This window comes from Mesoplodon bidens (genome assembly GCF_964165515.1).
Source record: "Mesoplodon bidens genome assembly, chromosome: 12".
NCBI classification, from domain to species: domain Eukaryota; kingdom Metazoa; phylum Chordata; class Mammalia; order Artiodactyla; family Ziphiidae; genus Mesoplodon; species Mesoplodon bidens.
In genome coordinates, this window is record NC_138168.1 from 33,517,045 (window position 1) to 33,534,632 (window position 17,588).

At 40.5% G+C, this 17,588-nt stretch overlaps 1 protein-coding gene across 4 annotated transcripts in view; it reads left to right on the forward strand.

The window, feature by feature from the left end:
- Positions 1–17,588, forward strand: part of KLHL32 (kelch like family member 32) — a 223,371-nt gene that overhangs the window by 167,604 nt on the left and 38,179 nt on the right. For all 4 annotated transcript variants that reach the window (XM_081250418.1, XM_081250420.1, XM_081250417.1 and 1 more), the window contains one exon: positions 2,808–3,534. In XM_081250418.1, the coding sequence (XP_081106544.1) occupies positions 2,808–3,534 (727 nt within the window). The remainder of the gene's footprint in view (positions 1–2,807; positions 3,535–17,588) is intronic.

Below are 17,588 nucleotides of genomic sequence, written 5' to 3' on the forward strand. Positions count from 1 at the left end.
CTCCTCCTCCTCCCTATTGAATCAAAATGTGCATTTTGCCCAGAAACACCAGGTAATTCATGCACATGTTAGGTTTGAGAAGCACTGGATTTAAATCTGTAAATAATACTATATCCAGGTGAGATTGGTTCAAAGTTGGCAGAATTGTAAGTTATATTTACCTTTGATCTGGAGAAAAGATAAACCCAACAAGTATGAATGACTTGTATAGTCTGAAAATATTTATAAATAATAAATGTGTGAAAATTATATGAAAAATGTGAGAAGTTAAACATACTGGCAATAAATAAGATAAACATTATCCCAGAAAATGCAAATTAAATGTATGTTCACAAAGTATTTTGTAATACATAGTATTTGGGGAAATTGAACATGGAAACCATCATGATATTGTGACATAAGGGGTGATAAGTAGACAGAAAGCCAGAAATGAATCAGAGATAGGTAACAGTGGTCACTGTTCCACTGCTAGTTTGATTCCTTAGAAATTTTCTTAAAGGCAGAGTCTAGTTGTGGCTTGTATATCTTTCATACAGTAAGTGACCCTCTTTGCTAGAAAGATAAAGGTAAATCAGAGAGTGTTAAGAGATGGGCTAGAAGATTGATTAGGGCATAGGAAGAACTGATTTATGAGGAAGGAGAAAAGTAATTAAATGGGCAGCACTGTGCTATAAAAAGAGGCTATAGAGACATGAATGTTTATTTGCTCTTTCTCCAGTGCTTTTTTCCTGTAGTATCCATATGCAAGATGCAGAAACATTAGGATATCAGGATGCTAAGAAATTCGTTACAAAACAAAGCAGTACCATCTGGAATTACTCAAATTAGGAGCAATATGAAAGATTAAGTTTCAGAAAATTTTACTTTGTGCATAAGGAGTAACCTTGAGTGGGATGACTTTATCCCTGAAAACTTTTGAAAGCTCTATGGGCAAAGAATGGAAAATCATTTATTAAGTTGTAGAATTCTAATTGGAACCCATCTCTTGAAACTTCTAAAATTAGGGTGGAGAAAAACCAGGATGTTGCCTGTGGGAAAACTCTCCACTTCCGGCAGAGACTTGGTGATTGATGAGTGACATTTTTCTTCTGCACTATCTTTGATTATTACTGTGTTACCATACACAGGTAATTTTTTTTTTCATCAGGTTACTATCTTATTTAAATAAAAAATACTAGTTTCTAAAAGAACAGCCATAGAGTGTCACTCACCTGCCCTCCATTGTGTCTGCCTCCGTGGCATCCGTAGGCTACCTGGCAACCAGTGACATTCTTTTTCCATTTCTCTTCACTCATTATTCATTTAGAGATGCAATTCAGTATATATTGGAAGCAAACTCACTTGCTACATTCTCTTCATCTGGAAAACTAAAAAGGCATGCCCAAAATATGCCTTGCCTTTTAGAGCCATTTGTCAAATGGATACAGAAACTCTGAAAGCCTGAAATCATCTAATGCTTCAGACAGTTTAGTGATCCTTTTCACAAGGATGAAAACCCAGCTCACATTTGTCAAGGAGTAATGGTCTGAGGGCACTACATTTCTTTCTGTCTTCTCCGTAGACATTTTTCCCAGTTCAATGAATCAGCTGAAAAAGGAAGCCCAGAACCCCAATTCCACTGGTCAGAAAGCAAGTAAAACACAGCAGAATTATTCAGTATTTTCTTTACTTTTTTTATGCTAATTGCTTCAGGTCCACATTTATATTGCTTAGGAGATCTAGTTTAATATAGGTACTGCTAAGAATAAATTCTATCAAATATGTTGACTGGAGATATTAGATATACTTCTCTATGCTGATGTGTGGAAAGCTTTGCCAAACTTAAATATTAAGTCACATTAATTAAGTTACTTCAGGTGCTCCATAACATGAATTGGATTTTTGTTGATATTATTTTCTAAACTACTATTCAATTTTGTTATTTATGACTTAATGCACCTGCTTTAGTTTTAAGAAATTCTATTTATCTGTAGCCTAAAGTTCTTACCCCTTTCCTTCTTGAAAGAGATCTAGACCTAATCAAAAAGGTTAGGATTACATTCTGCTCTTGTGTCCATAACACAAAGATAATCTCCTCTGTATCCTGTTTTTATGAAAATGGCTCTAACAAATTGCCCGTATCTTACACATACAAACAACAACTATTTTCAAGATGAAAACTAGTTGAGAAAAAGTAAAATAAATTGTTAGGTTGCAATCTTCCTTTTTCTTCTCTTGCTTCCTGACTGATATACCTACAAAAGTTGCAGGGGGGGAAAAAAGTCCTTTTTCTTTCTAAATCTTGCTACTAGTGTCGTATTGATTTTCTCTCAAGTGCACCCTGTGGTCTCAGATGATCACATATTTTCTCACATTACTCGTATTGACACAGCACCTTGGCTCACAGGTTGACATATGTTGCTTGAACTGATGACATGGCTCACCGTTGACATATCCTGGTGGTGGGGCGAACCAAGCATCTTATGCGTGAAACCTAAGGGAACAGGCTATTTCACAATCTTATTCTCATTCTTTGAAAAGTAACTGTTGTTCACCTCAAGTGATCCTTTAGGTCATGTCCGTGTTGCTTGACATTGTTCCTAATCTCTCCAACAGTGTTTTGAGTTCTTTTGTGTCTCTGCTGATGTGGAAAGGAAAAAAAAATCCCTCAACTGGGTATAACAATGTTTGAGTGTTCTGTGGTTTGTTAGAAAAAATAAAAGTGTTATTAAGAGTCTGAAGGAATACATGGAGGCCGGCCTCTGTGCCACGTTGCTTCGGCTCCTTCTTACCTTCGTGCTCTCTCCACCTCCCTGCCTGTGTTTCAGCTAGCTGTGAGGTGGCTGGAACACAGCTGCCATTACCAGTACATGGATGAGCTCCTGCAGTACATCCGCTTTGGCCTGATGGACGTGGACACTCTCCATACAGTTGCCCTGTCCCACCCCCTCGTCCAGGCAAGTGAAACCGCAACAGCTCTCGTCAACGAGGCCCTGGAGTACCACCAGAGCATCTACGCACAGCCCGTGTGGCAGACTCGCAGGACCAAACCGCGCTTCCAGTCAGATACTCTGTACATCATTGGTGGGAAGAAGCGTGAGGTCTGTAAAGTCAAGGAACTTCGGTACTTCAATCCCGTGGACCAGGAGAATGCCCTCATAGCTGCCATTGCCAACTGGAGTGAGCTGGCTCCCATGCCCGTAGGAAGGAGCCACCATTGTGTGGCAGTCATGGGGGACTTCCTGTTTGTAGCAGGAGGGGAAGTTGAGCACGCCAGCGGCCGGACGTGTGCCGTGAGGACTGCCTGTCGCTATGACCCCCGCAGTAATTCCTGGGCAGAGATAGCACCCATGAAAAACTGCCGGGAGCATTTCGTTCTGGGAGCCATGGATGAGTACCTCTATGCGGCTGGGGGCAGGAATGAACTCCGCCAGGTCCTGCCGACCGTTGAGCGATATTGCCCCAAGAAGAACAAGTGGACTTTCGTCCAGCCCTTTGACCGGTCCCTCTCCTGTCACGCTGGCTATGTGGCTGATGGTCTTCTTTGGATATCAGGTAGAACATGCCTCATACGTTGGATTTATTACAAAACACTTTCACTGTGGCATAAATTGACAAGTCAGGCTTTGGTAGTGGTGACCATGTGTATCTGAACGATTTGGCCAAGGATGCCATTTTAGCTAATTAATGGTCATTTATTGAGCACCATTCTATAGAGAGCAGTGTATGGGGAGGTAATTGACCTTTCTATGACTTTCTGAGTGATGAATGGAGTAAAATTTCAAGATGGAAATGAATGGCCTATCACATCTCTTTTTCTACCAAACCTTCTATTGTTTAGATTGTCAGTTTTTGATATTCATGGACTGTATTGCACACATTGTGGTTTATCCAGGTCCTTGGCTTTTCCTTTCACCTTGGGCTGCCTGACTAGGAGCCAGTCTATCAAAGACAGGGCAGGTGAAGTAAAAGCCCAGTTAATCCATTTGGATGAGTAAAGCAATGGGAATAGATCCAGGTAGGAGCCATGCTGTGCACTGAGGGAAGGGATTTCAGTTATTGGCTAAAATAACGTTTTTCTGTTATCTGCGAATTGTAGTTACTCATGCCATCCCAATCCTTTATTCCTGTTTACTCTCCCATTCTTCCTGATTATTTGGGGGTTCTGATTATTTTAGTTTACTTTCTTTTTTTGTCTTTGGTTTTGTTTGAAGCCTTTTGATTATGATAAAAGGAGAGAGACTAGTATAATGAATCCCATGTGCCCATAACCCAGCTTCAGCAGTTATCTGCTCGTTGCCAGTCTTGTTTCACTCACACCCACATGCTTCTTCCAACCCCTCATGGCTGACTTTTCACTGGTACAGAAGGAGCCTGTGAGGCATGTGTTATTGACATCACATTATCACCTTGTGGTTCCCATCCTATTATTGGAAAGTCCTCAAATGTCCTCCTTTGAAAGGTTTGCCTATTAGGGAAGAAAGTTGCATCTTCTCTCAGCTGGAGGATACTCATTTTGTGACCCAGATGGATCTCACTGAATTTCTATGTCAAGGACAAAGCGGAATAGAAAAATCAAACAACTTAATTACTAAGAGTAACTTTGAGATGTTTGTACTCAGAAGAAACAATCACTTTTAAGTATACTTGTGAAGACTTCTAAGCTTCCTTGAATAATCTTCTCTAGTTTAACATCTGCTCTCACAAAATTCCCCCTTGCACTTAAAGTAAATTCACTGGACTCTGCCCATGTTTCCTTCTGCTCTCCTCAATGACTAGGGATACAGCTGTAGTCTTGGCTGCTCTGGGTAGTGCCTCAATTATTGGCAATTCACTGATTTTTATTGAAGAAACCTAGCTCATGTCTGGGTTTAAGTGCTCAATAATTAATGAATGAAGTTAAGGTTGGGACCAAGAAAGGATAAATGAGGTGTATCCAACAATTACTGGTCCTGTATACCTAATAAACATTAGATATGAGTGTGTATGTTAGTATATGTAGATATATTTAGATAAAGACCTCATTTATCTGGTGACTTATTCCTTTTTCTTTAAGTATACATTTCAGTATTTAAGAAAAAATCCACCAGGACTGTATCCTGTTAGATTTGTTGAAGAAACCTTAAACTTGGCTGCAAATAAATCCTTGCTATTAGAAGGAACAGATCTGTACTTGACTTAGATAACAAAACAGTGATGGATTTATGAAATCAGTATAATTTATATTTTATTCCAACTTACATCCCTTCCTTTGACTCATTTAGTTTTCATATATTGCTAAGGTACTGCACTCCTAAATTTTGCATTGCATTTTCTAAATTTTGTATATGTTTCTCATAATTAGATTAATAATTATTCCTTACTTACTTTTATTTTGGGGCTATAAAACTAGCTTTTAAGAAACGTGCTGGAGTTTCCCTTATGTAGTCTTCAAAATACGACTACTTAATACCATCTTTAGTGAGGCCTTAAGAAAGCACTGAAACTTATGTTTGCCTGGCTAGATCTATCAACCTGGTATCAAGCTGACTTCTCTTTCCATGTATGGGTCTGTATGTTTCCTTTTCCGTTGTATTAAATGCATCAACTTATTACAGTCCATACTGCTATCACTTTGTTTTTCCCCTACTATGAAAGGAAATACATTTCCTTTGTTCTTCTTTTGCAGTAATATATGCTGCCTGTGTTAACCATACTTAATGAAAACAATCACAATTTTCTCAGGTTTGATTCTCCCTACTGTGTACTTGAGATGAAAAACTCACTTCCCTGTGTACAGTACTATACCTTTAATTGGAAAGAAGAGGAAATCACCAGTGACATTTCTAATACCTTCAGTCGTCTGCCTCTTTCCTCTGGCTCAGCTTACAATAAATCAATTGTGACTCTAACCAGGGATAGGGAGGGGTTGCTATGGGCTCCTTAAAAAAAAAAAGACAGGTATATTTTACCCTATCTCTGATTTAGAAGTGTTACCCTGATTTTTTTTGGAGCAGACGAAAATGTTCGAGGCTATTCCTTATCCTTTACCAAATAATTAAATATTTCCGGTTTAATTGATGGGGGATTGGGTCATTGGCATCCTTCTGGTATTTTGTAAGCTTTGCCTGAGGTGAAGGTAGTAAGGATTATAGGATGTGGATTTGGGGAGCTTATTTCTGTTCCACAGAACACAAAGTGAATGTTTCTTTAGGGACTCGATATTTCCAGTGTGCTCCCTCTCTATACATACCCTCTCCCCCTCTCTGTCCATTTTAGGGTCAGGATACCTGGAAACCTGTCCGTGATTTTAAAAAGGAGACAGGCAAAGATGAATTCAGAAAACTAGGCTGTATAGATATGCCCATTAGCATGTAATTTAAGATGTTAGAGATAGTCAGATTTTACAGGCTCCTCTAGCATTTGACATCGTGACCCAATTCACAAATGCTCCACATCATTTCTACTTGAAATTCACAATACTGAAGTAAAATAAGCATTAAATATCCTGCCGTTGTGCTTTAAAAGGTATGCTCCCCATTGTAAGATATTGTTTGTGAACTACTAAAACGAGCCTTTTTTGTGAGTGAAAATGAATCCTGAGCTCATCTTGCAGAATAACTTACCTTTTCATTTTTGTCAAATGGCAGCAGGATAATAGGAAGCTATCCACAAAATTAGTGCTTTAAAACTGCAATAATAAGACAAATGGTACTGCATTTCCTCAAAAGCGGCACTTAGTGTTTTCTTGATTCTCTTGGTGAATGCTACATCTTTATTAAAGTCAGTGCTGGTTCATAGATAAATAAGAATAATTCAGCAGACACACTTCCTGCCCTCCAGGAGCTGACAATCAAAGAGTTTTTCAGGTATTTCACTAATGAAAGAACATTTGTTAGGGCTTCTTTAACTCCCTAGAAGATATATTTATTTTCATCTTGATTAAATTTAGATGAAGTTTGCGTTGCTCCATTTCAAGTAACTTTAATTTATTCAAACCTACTAAAGGAACTTTACAATTAGAACGGTATAAAGCATCATTAACATTTAAAAAATGCCATGGCTGTAACTTTACTGTGCAAATATCATTTTACTTGCATCTAAAAAAATTGTATACAACATATTAGGAACTAATGGGGGCATGGCAGAGGCTGACTGTGGTGCTCTGAGGTCACAGATTGAGGGCACATGCAAGTGTGAAATTTGATCCACTTCAACCAACCAGGAGATGCTGAGCAAGTTTCCTCACCTCCCTGAGTCTTGTTCCAGGCTAGTGCGGGAGCCACAAAGACAGGTCCCACGCCGGGGCTTATAGTTTTTTTTTTTTTTTTTTTTTAATAAATTTATTTATTTATGGCTGTGTTGGGTCTTCGTTGCTGCGTGGGCTTTCTCTAGTTGCGGTGAGCGGGGGCTACTCTTCGTCACGGTGTGCGGGCTTCTTGTTGCGGTGGCTTCTCTTGCTGCGGAGCACGGGCTCTAGGCACGCAGGCTTCAGTAGTTGTGGCTTGCGGGCTCAGTAGTTGTGGCACGTGGGCTCTAGAGCGCAGGCTCAGTAGTTGTGGTGCACGGGCTCAGTTGCTCTGCGGCATGTGGGATCTTCCGGGACCAGGGCTTGAACCCGTGTCCCCTGCATTGGCAGGCAGATTCTTAACCACTGCACCACCAGGGAAGTCCGGGCTCACAGCTTTTAAACGGATGATTACAGTAAAGTGTGTGGTGTGTGTGGGTGTGATGATAGACAGCTTTACAAGGTACAGAAGTAGTGTGAAGCAGGAAGTAATCAGTGCAGGGGCACGAGAGGCTTCACAGAAGTTTGTGGCACCTTCAGCCTCCCTTGGCCTCAGGTCCATTGGCTGCTTCCCACTTGCCCATTTACCCCTCCCTGTGCTCAGGCTTGGGCTTCATGGTGCAGCCATTTCAATAACTCTCTTGCCCTCTGGCAGGCACACACTGTTGGGCAAACCCAATGGTTCGCTTTGTGCCTGTACCCAGGGAGCTGAGCCCGGTGGGAGGAGGCCAGCTGACAGGAGGCTTGGCACATGTATCCACTCAGCCCCCAAGCCCTCTCTACATCCTGCCACTAGGGTCTCATCCACTCTCCTTCACCAGCTGTAATGCCCTCACTCTCCTCAAACTCAGAGATAGAACCTTGCCTCCTGTTTCTCAGAACAAATGGATGTGAGGAGTTTCTGGCAGCAAATCAGGCGCGATGAGAAGGTGGTGGAGAGTATGAGGACACAGAGGGGCCAGAGGTGGTGTGCAAGGGGGCAGAAGGTGGGGAAGCACTGGCCAGGAGGGCGCAGAGGAGGGGGAGCTAAGGAAGGAGCTGAGAATGTGCGACGGGCAAGGCCGGAGGAGGAGGCGTGGTGTAGAAACCAAAGCCGAAGCCGAAGGGTGCGTGAGACGTGTCCAGTACTGTGGGGACATCTAAGTCCAGAATGCCTCCTCTGCAGTTTCAGTCAGGGACTGCTTGGTAATTTCAGTGAAAGCGGTTTCCGGAGAGCAGAAGAAGGTGGAAGCTAGAATGCAGTGGTTGAAGGTGTGGGTGGAGACTGAGGAAGTAACAGCTGCAGGTACATAGGCCACCTTTTCACAAAGCTGGGATTTCATCTAAACTTGGCTCCCTGAACCTGAGCTTACCCAGCAACTTTCCGATTATTGTGCTCTGGCCGACAGGGAGAGACTGTGCTGTTTCTAGGTACACACATACTTCAGTCCGGGTGACAGCCATATTTTTCTTTTTCTTTTTTAAAAATTAATTAATTAATTAATTAATTAATTTCCTGGCCACGCCGCACGGCACATGGGATCTTAGTTCCCTGACCAGGGATCGAATCCGCGCCCCCTGCGTTGGGAGCGCAGAGTCTTAATCACTGGACCACCAGGGAAGTTCCCGTATTTTTCATTATAAATTAATAAATAACATTTTGGCTTTAGGAAGAAAAAAGGAGGAAAGATGGAAGGAAAGAAAAAGAAGGAAGTTTGGCTGAGAGAAGAGAGAGTAGCTACGGAGGAAATCCAGGGTCAAAGGAGGGAACTGTTTTTGAGGATGTGAGCGCATTAAGCACATCTGTAGCTAAGGGGAATTAGTGAAGTTGAAGTGAAGGGAGTAGGGGCGTCCTCTGGTTGGTAAATGCTGAGAGCAGCTCCTAGGTACCAGGAATGGGGATAAGTCTGGGGCGTAACAATATTGACCACAGACGCAGGGCCCCGAAGAGGCCAGAGGGAGTTTGGGAGGGGTTCAGTCTTGGACAGGAAGAAGAGAGACCCCTCCAGCTCCAGGGCAGGAGGCAATGCTGGATGTGGATGTGGACCTAGGTAAGCTCAGAGAGGAGGGGCAGGGACCTGCAGAGGGTCCTTGCCATGGAGTCAAGGGAGGGGCGGGGTTGTCTGTGGAGATCGTGCCGTGTCAGGACCAGGTAGAGGGCCTGAGGAGAGTGGCCTTGGGAAAAGCTGCTGAGAGAAAACAGAGGGAACTGACATGTTTAACAAAATTGCGTCAGAGCCCACACTAAGTTGGAAACCACGAAATTATGGTATCCCAGTTTGCAAATTTCTGTTCTGTGTTTTGGTGGTGCTCAGCAGAGAACTGGAGAGGGAAAATCCTTGGATTCACTCACGATGGAAGGTTTTTAGGCTGGGAAGAGCCCAGAGGATCTTACTGGAAGAGTTCAGCATGCTGGGATCCCAGTTAGGTGACGGTCAAGGACTTAAGGTTTGCTTGAGGGAGAAATAAGTGTGTCGTGTTGTGGGAGCGGGTACCGGAGAGGGTCTGTTTGTTGCCCCTGGGAGAGGGTTCGGGCTTCATAGCTTGACACTCCACTTAAAGCTTCCTAGTGGACTGGAATTCCACTAAGAGTGAAATCTTCTTTGTTGCTTCAGATTCCAGCAACCAGCTGGCCACAGCAGTTACTTTTTCTTCTCTGTTTTCACTTCTGCCCCAGCCTTTACTACTCTCCATCTGAAAGAGATGAAAACAAAACCATTACAGTATTGTACTGAAATGGAAGCCAAACTGAAATGAACCATTCTACAAACCTTTTAAAAGAGCTCAGTGGTTTGAAGAAAGCAGTCGGATCACCTACATTCTCCAAAATAATTATCAAAGCTTTCATCCTAAACTGACTTCCCTTTATTCCGAAGTAGCACTTGGTTTCCCCTCACACTGCTCCTCAAGAGATGAGGCTTAAAGAGGTGAAATGATTTTTCTGGATCACACAGCAAGTATTTGACAAAGCTGGAATTTGATCTCTGTGTCTCTGGTGTTTGAAAACCATACTTTTTCCACGAAACCTCACAAACCAGTTACAACAAAGGTCTCAAAACAGGTGCTTATATTGTAAAAAGAACTTCCAAATGGCATGACTGAAAGTAAATGATACATAGAAGAGTAATCATACCTGGAGATTTGTGTAGAATCAGTAATCATTTGATTGTCTTTAATTGTTTAACTGACCATCTTTCTTCGGGCACAGAGCTGAGCTATATAATGTCTTCCTTTTTGTGTTTCTATAGTTTAGTTTCGAAAACATAAACAATAATATAAAGTTAAAATGCATACAGAGGGCTTCCCTGGTGGCGCAGTGTTTGAGAGTCTGCCTGCCGATGCAGGGGACACGGGTTCGTGCCCTGGTCTGGGAGGATCCCACATGCCGCAGAGCGGCTAGGCCCGTGATCCATGGCCGCTGAGCCTGCGCGTCCGGAGCCTGTGCTCCGCAACGGGAGAGGCCACAACAGTGAGAGGCCTGTGTACCGCAAAAAAAAAAAAAAAAAACGTACAGAAACAGTGATAATATGGAGGTACTCTAAAGTACATTGGTTTAGATGAGAACATTGTTTTCTGAAAGGATTGCATATCAAAATATAGTAGTCTAGTGGCCTTTAAAATTGGTAGTTTAAGTAGTTAAAAAAACACCCATTGGCTCTAAGATTCCTCTCATGGTGATTACAGTCTTTGTTTATATGATCCATTTGTGTCTGTCTAGATGAATCTAGAAAAAGAAGGTAGAAAAAAGAGTGAGCTGAATTGCTCCATCTAAGAATATGAGAAATATGTCGTTTTCTTTATTCCCAAGAGGAGAGAAGAAAATTAAAGCTACTTTATGGAAATGGGGAATGGCTGAAGAATTTGGTTGATGGCAGGAAAGAGGAAAAAGATGCAACAAGAACACAGCAAAACCAGGACACTAGAGACAGGCAGAGGTGACCTTGAGAACTTAACCCTGCTAGGAGCGTTCAGAAATCTTTGGAGGCAGGATATCAACTTTCTACAGAATGAAGAATTGGAGTTAGAGCAAATTTTATTGAGATTTTAAAGGTCAGCTGACATCTGCATTGTGGTAGATTTTACCACCATTTATTAGTTCACTTATTTAAAATAACACATGGTGCATACTTTACATATTTTGGATTACAAGTTTATATTTGTTCACTCTAGGTGACATAAATATAATTTATATTTTCAAGTGCATCAACCTTTTCTTTATAGATATTTTGTAAATTTGAGACTTCCTTTGCGGATTTTGAATATATTAATAACCCATCCATTTGTGTGGTTTCCTCAAGTGTGACAGAAATAATATGGATACTAGCTTTAATTTGATGCCTGGATTAAGTATGCTTCTATTCAAGATGCTAATTTAGTAGAAAGATTCTTGGCTTTAATTGTTTATGTAGCATTATTAACACTCCCAAAATATGGATGGTTTAATATCATGTAAAAATAGATAATAAAAAGTTTATTTTTGCATTCGTTGTAAATATTCTCATGGTGTCCCTTTTATCAAGGAATATTAATGAGTTTGGCTCTTAAAAATGACTCATATGAACTCACACCTACTGCTTTTGATAATTAGACTATGAGTGTAAAGTTTTTAGTCTTTTGAGAATTGGAGCAAATTTACAGAGGAGATGCTTAAACTATTAAACAAGGAAAAAGTCTTTGATACCTTATAAACCAGCCAGTAATTGTGGTTATTAGAAAAGAGAACTATAAGGAATCTATTTCAGACTACAAAATTCATTCATTTATTAATTCAGTATTTCATACTTACTTTTTCAATATTCCATACATACTCATTTGTGAAAGTGACAAGAAATTTTTATAAACAAACTACTGCAGTATTTTTTTAAATAAATTTATAAATTTATTTATTTTTGGCTGCATTGGGTCTTCGTTGCTGCACGCGGGCTTTCTCTAGTTGCGGCGAGCAGGGGCTACTCTTCGTTGTGGTGCGCAGGCTTCTCATTGCAGCGGCTTCTCTTGTTGTGGAGCACAGGCTCTAGGAGCGTGGGCTTCAGTAGTTGTGGCACGCGGGCTCAGTAGTTGTGGCTCGCGGGTTCTAGAGCACAGGCTCAGTAGTTGTGACTCACGGGCTTCGTTGCTCCGCGGCATGTGGGATCCTCCCGGGCCAGGGATCAAACCCGTGTCCCCTGCATTGGCAGGCGGATTCTTAACCACTGCGCCACCAGGGAAGCCCCACTACTACACTATTGTAGTAAACTTCCCGTATGGTTGGCCTCTTTACCGAGTACTCTTGTTCATCTGAAACCTATGAGAGAGGTCTCACTGTCTCCATTTTGCATGTGAGGACATGAACTTGGCTGTTAAATGGCTCCCCCAAGGATAGAGTCCTAAAGGAGCTGGGGGTGGAGGCTGACGGCACACATTTTGCTGAAATGCACCCCCTAGACTAGTGTGAAGCTGGCACTGCAGGCCTCCAAGAGAGCTGCAGAGAACTCAAGATAGTTTGCCACAATCCTGAACTGGCTCACAGAATTCCAGCCTGGAGCATCTTCCCTAAGAGCATGGACACGTTCAGTTCTTTGCATCCTGCTCTGTTCCAGTAAGGGTACTAGCACTGCATTAGGTACCACTCTTTTCTACTAAAGAGTTTAGTGTAGGACTCTCTATTTATCAACAGAGGTGTTTCTATCCCTGAAAAAAGAAGAAAAATTAGCAGAGCCACCAGACTTGAGCTACCCTGGCCAACGAATATTGAGAGCTGTTTTCCTAAACACTATTTTATGGACACTGTCAGCATTGGCTAGTTGTTGCTTTTGAACACAACGAGTTTAGGAGTTGGTGACCTCTCAGTAGTGGAAACAGAGGTTGTTTGTTTGGCAGTCACCTGTCATCTCCTTGGCATGCACTCATCCATTTGTCACAATGTTTTGTGGGGAGTTGAACAGGGAAGCTTAAGAAAAATGCTTTACTCTTGTCTTGATGACAGAAAGCATTTCTCCCTGCTGGTAGCTTGGTGGTAACTTTTCATTCCTTCTGGCAGTTTTTAAAGACTTATTTGACTTTGGGGGAACCTGCCATATATCTTTAAGTCACAGTTCAGAAGTATAAGACAGGATTGTTCATTTTCAATTTTGGCTGAAAAGTCTTAACTTTGACTGTGGCACTTCAAAGTTAGGGAAAACTTGGCTTTAAAAACGGATGCTGATATGAGATGGCATATTTAATGGCAGATGTATCTATAGAAAGCTGTTAAGATGCAGATTATCCCCCCTGGGGTGGGGGAGGGAGATCAAAACTGCCAATCTATAAAATATACTCAGTAGAGGAAGGCATGGAATCTGTCTTCGCAAGTGCTTTGATTGCAGGGGGCAATATAGCAGCATGTGGCATCATAACCCAGAGCAGACAAATCAGCTTGATGACTTTCAAAGCCAGGAATACTGCTGCAGGCAAGGGTACTCCAGTCTAGGATAAATTAAAACATATAGAGACTATTAATAATTCCATACCTATTTTTGTATAGTCAAATCTGTATGCAAATCCTTAGCATCTCATTTCAGAAGATTAATCTAAAAGTAAAGAGTGTTATGTGAAGGGAATGTAATGATAAAGCTCTGAAAATGGGTAACATTGCTAGAGAAATGTGGGCTGCAAACGTGGATGCTTTTTTAAAATTTATCTTTTGTACTGAGAAGAAGTGTTTTTTTATTTATATGCTCATTTGTAAGTTATTTCAAAGGGGGAAAGCAATAGAACCAATTCTTAAGGTTTTCCCTTGTAATCCTGATTTGGCAAAAGTTACAGCACTTGGTTTTGTAGGCACCTCCTGCGGTTTAACATTCTAGAAGTAATCAACCAAGTAACTAACTAGGACTTTTATTTTTACCCGCAACTAGTAACCCAATATCTCATTTCTAAATATTGTCATGTGAGTGAAAATTTGTATGTAAGGGTAAGGAATCTAATTACTGAGTGCAGATTAAGGGGGAAAAAAACTGTATTATAAATGCATCTGTGGAAGACAGTAAATAGTAATTCTGAAAAGCATGAAGATAAATGGTGTGCCGTGCTTGGGAGAAAGGATGCAATAGCTGCATTCTAATCCATTGATTATACATTTAATCTATAATGGGCAGAGTCTGATACATATTGTAGTGTAAATATCTTCAAATAGTGTCATAAACAGATAGTTTATTGCAGTAGATATTAATTCTGTCCCATATTTCTAAAACAAGTAGAGAAACTGTTACAGTTTCAAAATAATGGGGGGAGTTCACCTCTGTTCCCTCTCATTTGGAGAAATAATTATAGGCGAGCTGGACGTTAATCTGGTGGTTATGGCCCAGATCAGAAGCACTTGGCAGTCATTTTAGCCCTGAAAACTTGTGAGATTTCAATAGATTTGATTATTCTTCCATAGTTATGCTAAGAAAGAATTATTGGACATTCCATTTTTAATTAGATTTAAAAACAAGAAGGTTGGGGGGGGAAGCAAACATACCTCTGTATTTATTTTGACATACATTTCGACTCTATGTAGGCATTTCAGCCTCAGCTTTCTTAAGTGTGTTATCCTTTTCTTTGATTTCATCTTTAAAAATGAGACATTTAGTGAGAAATCCAGAGAAGACTTTATTTGAGGGCAGGAAACTCATTCCTCTCTGTTCTTTATGGATTTCTTCTGTAGACAAAACTTTCCTTGATCTTAAAAGTGGTTGCAAGCTTCAGAGAGAACTTAAAAAAAAAAAAAGCCTTCCAGTTAATAATAGCTATGGTCAATTACATGAAAGATATACTCTCCTTACTGGGACTGAATAAGAGAGTAATGATTGGCCTGGACAGATTCCCTCTCCTTTATGTATCCATTAGTACTGATTGATTATCACACTTTAGTTAAGTTGATGCACTAATTCTTGGGTCTGGTTGACTTGACTTCTGGCCGTGGAGTTGATAGTAGTGACCCATTCAAAGTATTTGAACTGCCAAAGCAAAAATTATAGTGGACACAGTTAAACAGACAAGGAGGACTTTATTCAAGACTATTGCACTAGAGGAGAGAGACCAGAATGCAGTTTGAAATCAACTCCTCTGAAAAACAGTAGGGTTTTTCAGCACTGGGGTGAGCTGGTAGAAATATACTGAAGTACTTTTGGAAGAAGGTTGATCAGTGTGATGTGTTGAGCACATTCATTTACCCTAAGTTTGTAAATGTTTTTCTCTGCGGTTAGGCCATTTGTGTTTGCTGATTTGTACCCATCGGAGTTAGGCTCCTAGCCTCCACAGAAACTGGGAGATAGGAGCATTCTCTTCCTTGATGATAACATCTCAATGGCATGGCTCCCAGGTCTTTGAGGAAGATATTCCTGGGTTGTAAAATTTGCAAGAAGCTTCTTAAATGATTTATATCTCAAAGAGGCAGAGAGAAAGAATTTGCAAGTTTTTTAAAATAAATGCTGTAAGTAAAGGGAGGTCAGGGGCCAGAGACAGGAAGAAGCCTGTCTAAAGTTCAGTTAAGCTGAGAGGAATGTTAAGACCACCTTGGTCAATATTATAATAGTACACATTTTAAAGTTATTTTTTATTTTTTTATTTTAATTTTCTAGTTGAAGTACATTTGACATATAATACTATGGTAATTTCAGGTTTTACAGCATATTGATTCAACATTTATATACATTACCATGAGCACCATGGTAAGTCTGTCACCATACAAAGTTATTGCAGTATTGTTGGCTGTATTCCCTATACTGTACATTACATCCCAATGACTTATTTTGTACCTCTTAATCCCCTTCACCTATTTCACCCAATCCTTCACCCCTTTCCCCTCTGGTGACCACCAGTTCTCTGTATCTATGAATCTGTTTGTTTTGTTTTGTTTGTTCGTTTGCTTTGTTTTTTAGATTCTACATGTAAGTGAAATCATACAGTATTTGTCTTTCTTGGTCTGACTATTTTCCTTAGCATAATACCCTCTAGATCCAACTGTGTTGTCACAGATATAAGGATTTCATTCTTTTTTATGGCTGAGTAATATTCCATTACACATATCACATCTTCCTTATTCATTCATCCATCAGTGGACACTTAGGTTTCTTCCATGTGTTGGCTATTGTAAATAATGCTGCAATGAACATAAACATAGGGGTGCATATGTCTTTTTGAATTAGTGTTTTCGTTTTCTTTGGATAAATACCCAGAAATGGAATTACTGGATGATAAGGTAGTTCTGTTTTTAATTTATTGAGGAATTTCCATACTCTTCTCCATAGTGGCTGCAACAACCTAAATTCCCATCAACAGTGCACAAAAGTCCCCTTTTTCTACATCCTTGACAACACTTGTTATTTCTTGTCTTTTTGATAATAGCCATTTTGACATGTGTGAGGTGGTTTTGATTCATTTCCCTGTTGATTAGTGATGTTGAGCATCTTTTCATGTGTCTGTTGGCCATCTGTATTTCTTCCTTAGAAAAATATCTGTTCAGGTCGTCTGCTCATTTTTCAATCAGATTGTCTATATATATATATTTTTTTTTTGCGGTACGTGGGCCTCTCACTGTTGTGGCCTCTCCCATTGCAGAGCACAGGTTCCGGACATGCAGGCTCAGCGGCCATGGCTCACGGGCCTAGCCGCTCCGCGGCATGTGGGATCTTCCTGGACCGGGGCACGAACCTGTGTCCCCTGCATCGGCAGGCGGACTCTCAACCACTGCGCCACCAGGGAAGCCCCAGATTGTCTATTTTTTGATATTAAGTTGTGTGAGTTATTTATATATTTTGAATATTAACCCCTTATGGGATATATCATTTGCAAATATCTTCTCCCATTCAAGAGGTTGCCTTTTTGTTTTGTTGATGATTTCCCTTGCTGTGAAAAAGCTTTTTAGTTTGATATAGTCCTATTTGTTGTTTTTTTTTTTGCTTTTGTTTATGTTGACTGAAGAGGCAAATTCAAAAATATTGCTAAGAGTGATATCAAAGAATGTATTGCCTATGTTGTCTTCTAGGAGTTTTTAGGGTTTCAGGTCTTACATTTAAGCCTTTAATCCACTTTGCGTTTACTTTTGTGTATGGTGTAAGAAAGTGGTCTAATTTCGTTCTTTTGCATGTACCTGTCCAATTTTACCAACACCATTTATCAATGAGACTGTGTTTTACCCAAAGTATATTTCTAGCTTCTTTTTGATAGATTAATTGACAAAAGAAGCATGGCTTTCTTTCTGGGCTCTCTATTTTGTTCCATTGATCTATGTGTCTGTTTTTATGCCAGTGCCATACAGTTTTGATAACTATAGCTGTGTAGTACAGTTTGAAATTAGGGAGTGTGATACCTCCAGCTTTGTTCTTCTTTCTTAAGATTGCTCTGGTTATTTGGGGTCTTT